The sequence below is a fragment of the Daucus carota genome, chromosome 4, assembly GCF_001625215.2.
Source record: "Daucus carota subsp. sativus chromosome 4, DH1 v3.0, whole genome shotgun sequence".
NCBI classification, from domain to species: Eukaryota; Viridiplantae; Streptophyta; class Magnoliopsida; order Apiales; family Apiaceae; genus Daucus; species Daucus carota.
Genome location: NC_030384.2, coordinates 28112954 through 28123070, shown reverse-complemented (window position 1 = coordinate 28123070; position 10117 = coordinate 28112954). Strand labels below are relative to the sequence as shown.

General features: G+C 35.8%; 2 protein-coding genes across 2 annotated transcripts; one reads left to right on the top strand and one right to left on the bottom strand.

The window, feature by feature from the left end:
- Positions 1–6165: 6165 nt before the first annotated feature.
- Positions 6166–7113, top strand: LOC108217128 (F-box/kelch-repeat protein At3g23880). The gene has a single exon (XM_017389976.1). The coding sequence runs from the start codon at positions 6166–6168 to the stop codon at positions 7111–7113; it is 948 nt and encodes a 315-aa protein (XP_017245465.1).
- A 960-nt stretch (positions 7114–8073) lies between these two features.
- LOC108218003 (UPF0481 protein At3g47200) lies at positions 8074–9729 on the bottom strand. Its single transcript, XM_017390925.2, has one exon. The coding sequence runs from the start codon at positions 9712–9714 to the stop codon at positions 8341–8343; it is 1374 nt and encodes a 457-aa protein (XP_017246414.2). The 5' UTR covers positions 9715–9729; the 3' UTR covers positions 8074–8340.
- Positions 9730–10117: the final 388 nt, after the last annotated feature.

Here is a 10117-nt window from a genome sequence, read left to right as displayed (position 1 = left end):
ATTGCTTATGCTTCTCGGCAATTGAAGCCTCACGAGCAGAAATATCCAACTCATGACTTGGAGTTAGCAGCAATTGTTTTTGCACTTAAGATTTGGAGACATTATTTATACGGAGAAAAGTGTGAAATCTATACGGACCACAAGAGCTTAAAGTACATCTTTACTCAAAAGGAATTGAATATGAGACAAAGACGATGGTTGGAGCTGATAAAAGATTATGATTGTACAATAAACTACCATCCTGGAAAAGCAAATGTGGTGGCAGATGCTTTGAGCCGAAAGGAGAGACTGAATATGTTAATGTCATCGAAAGAGTTAGTAAAAGAATTTGAAAAGTTGGAACTTGAGGTTCGAATGCCGAAGTCACAAGACAATGTGATGTATACAATGACCTTTCAACCCGAGTTGCTAGAGAAGATTCGACGATGTCAAGAGCAAGTGATGCTTCAAGAGAAGGATAAGTTGTCTGGTGAAGAGATAAATAGTCAAAAGGATGATGAAGGCATATTGAGATTTTCTTCTCGTATTTGGATTCCTGATGTCACAGAATTGAAGCATGAAATTTTACATGAAGCTCACAATTCAGGATATTCAATCCATCCCGGAAGTACCAAAATGTATAGGGATTTAAAAGAAAACTTTTGGTGGCCAAACATGAAGAAAGAGATCGCAGAATGGGTAAGCAAATGTTACACGTGTCAGAGAGTAAAAGCAGAACATCAAAGACCCAGTGGACTGCTTCAACCACTGGATATCCCTGAATGGAAGTGGGAACACCTCGCTATGGATTTTGTAGTAGGACTACCAAGAACCCGAGCTAACCATGACGCTATCTGGGTGATTATCGATCGTTTGACCAAATCAGCACATTTTCTACCTATCAATGAAAGATTTTCATTAGATAAGTTGATTAAGTTATATTTGGATGAGATTGTTATGCGACACGGAGTACCGGTGTCTATTGTGTCGGACAGAGATCCCCGATTCAATTCGAGATTTTGGCGACAATTTCAGGAGCATTTGGGAACCAAGCTGAATATGAGTACCGCTTATCATCCACAGACGGACGGGCAAAGCGAAAGAACTATTCAAACAATTGAAGATATGTTAAGAGTTTGTGCATTGGATTTTAAAGGAAACTGGGATGATCATTTGCCTTTGGTGGAATTCTCTTACAACAACAGTTACCACGCGAGTATCGGTATGCCGCCATATGAGGCTTTGTATGGAAGAAAGTGTAGATCTCCTTTATATTGGGATGAAGTTGGTGAGCGTAAGCTTTCAAGTCCAGAGTTGATTCAACAGACTAAAGAAAAAGTGGAATTGATTCGGAAAAGATTGGTTGCTGCACAAGATAGACAGAAAAAGTATGCTGATCAGAATCGAAGAGATATGGAATTCGAGCCTGGAGAGAAAGTATTGCTAAAAGTATCACCATGGAAAGGACTATCCAGATTTGGAAAGAAAGGGAAGCTAAGTCCAAGATATATCGGACCTTTTGAGATATTAAAGAAAGTTGGAAGGGTTGCTTACGAGTTGGCTCTACCGCCGCAGATGCAACATATTCATAATGTCTTTCACATATCTATGCTTAGAAAGTACAATGCAGATGCAAGTCATGTGATAGAATATGAGCCCCTAGAGATTCAACCAGACCTATCTTATGTAGAGCAGCCGGTAGAAATTCTAGATCGAAAAGAGAAGGCGCTTAGAAATAAGATAGTGCCGTTAGTAAAGGTTTTGTGGAGGAATCCTAGAGTTGAGGAAGCAACTTGGGAGCTTGAAAGCGAAATGCTTAACAAGTATCCTCATTTATTTACTTAGGTATGATTCTGGGGACAGAATCCCTTTAAGGGGGGAAGAATGTAATATCCGGGAATTTCGCGACTTGTATTTCGAATATTATATGCAAATGTGCCATTTTATGTGAAATTAGAAAATAAATAAATATTATATTATATTCCAGTTGGATGAGGTGGTATATGATTTATGAATTTGAGTCAACGGTCAAGGAACCGAAAAGTGATAATTTACGAGGATTTAAACGAGAAATGAGTGGGTTATTAACTTTATGGGAAATATATGGGTACATGATCTTGTGACCCGTATGTGTTGATACGGTTATGTGGATAAGTGAATTTATGACCGATAAAGGATATCGGATTTTACGCAAATGACGGAAATTGAAAAGTGTAAATAAATATAATTTGATACATTAATTAAATGAAAGTATGAGATTTGATTGTGGGATGTATGATTACGTGCTATATGACTTGTACGTGTTGGAATATGTGATTGATGTGGCTTTAGATAATTTTAAATATTTTATCATGTGAAACTATGAGTATATGAGCTTACATATTTTTGTAAAATATTTGAGATGTGATAAAATCATGTAATTTGCTTTATTATCTCTAGAATATCCCTAGAGACTTTTTAAAAATGATCGTTGAATCTATTTTAGTGATTTACTATTTTAAAATGATTTATTTAGTCATTATTTCAATTATTGTGCATTATCTTGTAAAATTCATATAAAATAATCTATGCGCTCAAAAATTATTTTTAAAATATGGGGAGAGAGGTAATTTCATATTCTATATTTTAAAAATATAGTTCGAGTTCTTCAGAGCAATTTCATAGCAGTTTTATAATTTACAAGCTCACTTTCAGGATTTTCAGCATATATTAATGTAAAGTTAAAATCAGTTTTTAATGCAGAATGACCATTATACCCCCTGCGTTTTTCTCCCTTAATTCAGACCCCCACCCCCCATTCTCTTCTTCTGGGTCGCGAGCAAAACTCTCCAAACCCTATCTCTTTTGTTTCTCTTCTCACTAGATATAAACTCTTGCTCTCTCTTGGAGGTGAGACTTGAATTGAGTTTCTTTTCGTCACCATCTTCTTGATACTTGCTCGTATGTATGTATAGTTGTATGTATGGTCTGATTTTTTGAAGAACCCACTTTGTGGCGGGTTTGATTTCTGAAAATATGCTTCGTTTTTGATGAAATTAGCATGGGGCTTTGGCTTAAACGATGGTTCATTGGTGAAACCCGTGATTGGAGACCCGATTCGGGCACCTCCGGGTTTTGCCGCCGCCGGTGATGAGCTCCGGTGAGCCGGCGGGGACGATGATGCTACTTTGAGTCCAAAAAAATATTCATATTATCTTGTTTAAATGTGAAATCTGAGTTGCATGTTGGATTTTTGAAAAGGGTTTAATTAGTTTGGTTATGTGTTGTTGATGTTTGACTAAATGTTTTGTGTTCATATGATGAGTATATTATGTTATTATGTGTTTATATTTTTCCGGAATAAAGTGGAATGGCTGCTACTGTAAATCAGTTCGTTCAGGGCTTATATGAACTCTGATTTTAAAATAAATGACATATTTGAATTCCTTGTGAAAAATTAGCTGGAATAGGCTCTTGAATCATGTTAATCGGATTAAAAATGAATGAGTTATAGGCGGTCAAAGTTTGGCTATGACAGTTGACTTCGAGGAGAGAGAAATTCTGGTTGATGTGGTGAAGAAGATGATGACGTGGCGAGCTGTCATTGGCTAGAATATTGAAATCAGTATTTAATTTATTTGAAGGGCTATATGAATGAGTCTGGAAAAGTGTTTAATATGAAAATTTAAGTAAATGAACTTCCGGATTTATTGGAATAATTAGATTTTTGGTTTGAGTTATAAAATTTTAACTTTGGTATTAGTTAAATGGTGAAAGATGAGACAATAAAGTTGTTGGTTGGTTTTAAATGAGGTATATATATATATATATATATATATATATATATATATATATATATGTATATTTTTTTGTAATAGAAGTTTTACTTGATTATGCTGTTGTTTTGGGTTGTTGGTGTCGGCTTGAGTCCGACTGGAAGTTGATAAAACAAAGGAGGTGCTGCCAGAATTTTTATATATAATAATAATAATAATTTTTAGAGGCGCGCCTATGTATTTTATTAACTTACCTGCTTATAATATATTATGTGACAAATGTTATTATGTGTTACGTGTTACAGTTATATGTGATTATGTCATGTGTATTTGTATGAAGTTTATATACGAGTAAATGATACGTGAATCGATGGGGTAGGTTAGTTTAGACGTCCTAAGTGAATGTTGAGTATTGAAAGGGATACTAAAGTTAGCATTATTACGCGTGTAGATTCGAAAGACGAGGTCGCGAAGCTTAAGAAAGGAAAGACTCCATTAGGTGACAGTTAGAGGATTACTTTATCAAGTGGAAAACGAGTTGAGGCAAGTAACTTTCCTCTCTCTCTTAAGCAACTTATTGATAAATGATGATAAGTACTGTCACCTCTGAACTACCCTTTGAATTATGAAAGCCTGATTTCCTTTCTCATTGAATATATTGTCTCACTTTTGAACGCGAGCTCTTTCATGAAGATCATGTTTCCGTATCCAGTATATTCTTATCCTGAATATCTATCTTTTGATTGAATAATATTTCCTTTCCATATGCTTGACCTCCACAAGAATATGGATCTTGTTTCTATATTTGAAATTAAGAATGATTTTAAACTTGCAAGTGATTGCAAGTGTCCAAATGATTTGGAAAGTTGGTAAGTTTTTTTTTTAAAACGAAAGATATTTTTAAAGAAGAAAGTTTTCCAATTTAATGGTTTTCCACGGAATTCTATTGATTGGAGGCGTAAGTGGCCGAGTAACGCCGGTCCAGCTATTTGATTATGAAGACCAGTGAGGGCTGGCACATTATGAAGACCAGTGAGGGCTGGCATTTGAAAGGCCAAATAAGTTGCCTTTCGGGTACCCTATTCACGTCCAGAGGGACTGTAAAGTCCGGTATGGGGATTGTACGTGGCTGATCACCCGTGCAATCCAGAGCGTTATACACTCCAATCGAGTAAAATGTTTTATGAAAAGAATTGTCCAGGTGTTGGACTGTTTTGAAAATGATATATTTTTGTGATGGAAAATAAAGTTTTGATGAAAGGATTGATTTGAAGGAAAATGTTATGAAAGGGGTAATTTTACGAAAGTTTTGAAAAGAGGAATGTTTTATGAATTATTCATTTACAAAAATAGTTTTTATGTAATGATCCTGAACTTTGAATCTCTATTATGACCTTTGTAACTTTAGTCTATAATCGAAAACTCTCCATCTTATTTTGTTGAATAGTTTAATTTATTTGTTCATTATAGTTACTTGCTGAGCTTTTGTAGCTCATTCTGTTGTTTATCTAACCCTGACAGCTAAGCAAGAGGAAGATGGCCAGTCCTAGGTGCTCAGTTCGTTAGACTGTCTACATCCCCCTCTCTGTTTCATTAGATTACTTTACCAGCTCAGGTAGAGGACGCTTTGGATAGTCAGTGGGGAGTAAGTATGTTAGTATGGACCGTTGTAAACAGTACCTTTGAGATGTTTTATATAATTCCAAGTCGGAATTATGGTTGATGCTATTTATTAAGGGTTTGTAATAAGTTTATAACTTATTATTTTGGTTAGTAGTTGTAACTTGTTTCATACCATCACCTGTTAAAGATCCTTGTGGTGTAAAGGGGTTGAGTATTTATATTGCTAAATCCAGGTTGTGCATGTTAAAGTTGATTTGTGACTCCTCAATCTAGACCCCGGATTGGGAGGGCGTCACACAAATTGTCATGAGTTGATATGGTAGTTGAGTCATGAGTTGAGAATGCTAATTTTTTTCTCGGGTTTTTACTTATTTCCCAATATTTTATTAATTTATTAATATATCACTTCCAATCCGATTATTACTTAAAGTAAGAAGTCATTCTTTTAAATTTGCCTAAACCACCCCATATTTTATGTCAAAAGAATGTGATTGTCATATTTAATTAGAATCAGTTATTTTCACCGTTTACATGTGGATATGGTAGTTTAATGATACCTAAATTCCGAAGGAAAAAAAGACCCTAGACAACTCTCCCCACGAGTCCCGTATCATTTCTCCCAAATTGTAGGGTTTATGCAATGGCGAAAAGCATTGATCAATTCTTACCCACCGAGATGATCTTCAAAATCTGCAAATCATGGCTATCCATCATCACAAACCCCCAATTCATCCGAACACACCTCACTATTTCCAACACTCAACACCCCTCACTTGACAACCTCGCTTATTTACTCTGTTTCAATGCAATGGTGAGAGATCAGCCGGAATCAGTCCCTCTTGCATTCCTCGGGTCTCGTGAAAACTCTTCTTGTATCCAACTCCCACTGCAGTTCCATACTGGGACTCAGTCTCGGTTTACTAGGTTTCGGTTTATTGGGTATTGTAACGGTCTTGTTTGTATCGCTGATTACTATAGTCCTATGCTTTATGTTTGGAATCCTTCGATTAAGCGGTTTAAGATGCTCCCTACCCCCAATTTAATAACCAAGACCACTGGGGTTAAGTTGGGGTTTGGTTATGATTCGGTTTGTGATGATTATAAGGTTGTTAGGATTTTGGTTTCCAGTGTTAGTAATGTGGTTGAAGCCGAGTTGTATTCGGCTAATGAGGATCGGTGGAGAGATATCGAGGTGCCTGTAGGGCTGAACAATGCTTGGCCTTTATGGTCTTATATACCTGTTCATGCTATTAATGAGGTTTTGTATTTTGTTGCTAGTCAAGTGTTAGTGTCGTTTGATTTGCATAATGAGCTGTTTGAAGTGTATCGTTATCCTTTCCCTATGAAGGATATACGGAATTTTACTTCTTTGATTTATGAAGGTGCGGTTGCTATGATATTCAAGACTGCAGTTGGTGATGGATTGGTTCATAGTTTATGGACGTTGGATGATGCTGGAGGCAAGGTGTGTTGGACTAAAAAGTCTGTTTTTGAGCCTGAATTGGAGATTGATCGGGTTGAACTTTATTTGGGTAGTGGATGTTTTGTTGCTGTAGATTTTTGTGACTTTCAATACTTTGTGTATGACCTTGAGAAGAAAGAGACCGAGAGGTTACTGCTTTCGCTTGTTGAACATAATGTCTCATCAGTTGTCAAATACACAGAGAGTCTTGTTTCACTTGCTGGGTTTGAACAAGTAGAGAAAGTGGTACTTAGTGAAGAAACAATGCATACAGTGTTGTTTCCGTCTCAATGAATTAAGAGCCTTGATTCACTCGGAGTTATTAAGTAGTGAAGTTACTTAAATTAGCTTTTGTAGAATGTGTTTGCAGATTTATGAGTCATGACTAGTTCAGCTGAAAGTTGTATGTTCTAAGCTCAGGTGAAAGTCTTACTTCACTTGCTGGGGTTGGCTCTGTTGTTTGGCTAGTTTTTAACCCAACATTCTCACTTCTCAGTATGCTCTCGCCAATTAACTTCAGTGCATTTTGTTTGATATCCTTGGCATCTTTCAATTGATTTTCGTATACTGTTTATAGCTTGTACTCACTGACTTTTTTCATTTGAGCAGCTTGCAGTAGCACAATACTCCATCTATTTTGTTTACACGGTTTGAATTTTTGACACACATCTTTAAATGGTTTGATTTTTTAACACACACATTAAAATGTTTTTTAATTGTATAGTAAAAAAATTATCTTTAAAATTCTTTTATGAATAAAAGGATGTGATAATTATTATTATTCATCAAAAAAATTTTAAAAAATATTTCTACCTAGTCAAAGCACTAGAATTGTGTGGCAAAAATTCAAACTACTTATAAAATAAAATAGAGTGAATACTTTCTTATTTGAAAAATAATCATAATACTTTTATGGTTTGAAATTATAATTAAAACGAACCTAGCATTGACTATTTAAATTTCTAATAATTAAATATTTACTTTCAACTTTTTTCACATTCTTTCTCATATTTTGTTACATTATTTTTTTGTTTATAGATTTTGAGTTTAATATAATAATAATAATAATAATAATAATAATAATAATAATAATAATAATAATAAAGAACACAAATAAAGCATATTGATGGCGTTATTCAATATAAATTATTTATTTTTAAAATAAATTATTTATTATATATTTACAAAACTGCTTATGCAAGAACTTTACAACAATTAACCTTAACTTGCCATAAATAAAACAAGACACGGGAGCCAAATGGGCTCTATTTGTATATTTTACCAAACAACACGACGACTTGATCATGAGAAGGTAGATGCCATTTCAAGCCATGGCTTCCTGGAACCGATCTACCACAGGAGCTGATGGATGTCCTCTCGATTCACGGGCCATAACAGGGGAAACACATTGGCAAGGTATGAAGCGGGGATTGCAGGTATAAAATGAGTGACACAAACAGATTTTGCAGCAAGCTTACAAGGAGGTATCAGAAGATATTGGCCAAAATTGCAGTAGCAGTTTTACGCGGGATGATAATAAGCACGGATGGTATAGAAAGTCTGTAAAAAAGCGAGGAGGATGAGAATAGATGTAGCAAGAAATTTCAGAGGATGCCATCTATTTTGGAAATGATCCCGATTCATCATGTCCTTGGTAGATTCTTTCCATTCAACATACTTGATTCTGTAGTATCCTTTCAATCTGCGCCACTTCCACACAGGGAGATGGTAATCATTAACCTCTTTGCACAAATCTGTATAGCAGAAGTCTACGAAGACAACTCCTCTGCATAACCTTTCAAAGAAAGCTGAAGCATCCGTTTCTCCATCTGATTTTTTGATGATGCCTAACTGCTCAAGTAGATCAGCATCTTTAGGGGAACGAATCAAAGTGCTCATGATCTTCACATACGAGGTCACAGAATGCCCGCCAGTGCTGGTCTGCTCTAAAGCAATGAGATTTCTGAACACTGTATCACTTGATTTACCTATGATCACTTGAGGGATAGAAATTTCTCCTTCATTGTATCTTATGTCCACTACAGCCCTGTTTTGGTCACATACAAGTCGGACACCAGACTTGTAGAGTTCGGTGGCACATTTTGTGAGCCCCCAATTTTTGTTGTTCTTACTATGTGGAGATATCATCGAGGGTGGACTCTTTGAAGTGTTACTGAAACAGCAATCATGGTACAACATATCCAGCAAATGACGGTAGGATCCATCCTTGAAATTTAAAATTTTATGCTGCAACATCGGAACAGAGTTGAAAAAGCAAAAGATGTGCCCTTCAAGCGACATGTCTGGAGTTCCAATAGAGACTTTCTTCAAATCTGGTACAAGGTCAAAAAGTTTTTGCAGAACAACATATGGGATTTGGTTTTCAAGTAGCATTAAATCATTTCTCAGAGCTTGCACCATTGGGAAACTACCTGCAAGCGGATCGAGTGGAAGAGACTGATCATTATTGTTCGGAACACTTATCAACAAGCACCTGTGAAAGAGTTCGAGCATAAAACATGCATCAAGGAGCAACATCGCCACTAAGTGATCCTTGTCTAAATTGATATCTTCAGCATAAAATGCTCGCGCCTCTTCTTCTAATTCTGATACTACTTTGGTACACGTATTTCTTGCCCATATATGACCAGAGTTATCACTTGATTCACAAATGATTTGACCTTTTTCCTTACTTGAATTTACTAGTCGATCAAAAAAGTATGACATGTATCTCCGTTTCTCCTTCTCCATGTTTTGCAAGTCTGGATTGTCTCGATGAAGAGGGCCAAGAGGTACCTTTAGAGGCGTGTATGCCTTGTATCTTATTGCTCGGAGTTCACTGGAAACTCGGTAATTTTTTGTGATCTGAATTTTGAAGCTGTATGTTGCCTCCATTTCTAGTGTATCCTGCAGAAAGTTTATATATTGTTGTCATGGGTCTGGTCTTGAAGTTTGTTAAATTGTCATCTTAGAAAGGATATATACATGATACTGTTTATGATACCACTGTTACGGTTTATGGTCATGTTTGGGAATTAACGATCAGAGGTTAGTTGTTAGGGAATTGAATTAGATATTTTGACTAGCTGATTGAGATTGATGTTTTGACTAGCGGATTGGATTAGCGGTTATTGTAAAACTGTATGGTAAATAGTTGTTTGATCAGACACATCAAAACCTCTAACCGAAAAAGTTCCTCAAAATAGCTTTTTGAAAATTAGTTTTTTGAGCCAAAACCTTTATTTCAATCCGCTAACTATCAAATACTAGCATTAGCGGATCTAAATGGTCAAACCTC

What these genes read in the sequence shown, in the direction of transcription:
- LOC108217128 (XM_017389976.1), top strand. Translation starts at nt 6,166, where the DNA reads ATGGTGAGAGATCAGCCGGAATCAGTCCCTCTTGCATTCCTCGGGTCT.
- LOC108218003 (XM_017390925.2), bottom strand. Translation starts at nt 9,714, where the DNA reads ATGGAGGCAACATACAGCTTCAAAATTCAGATCACAAAAAATTACCGA.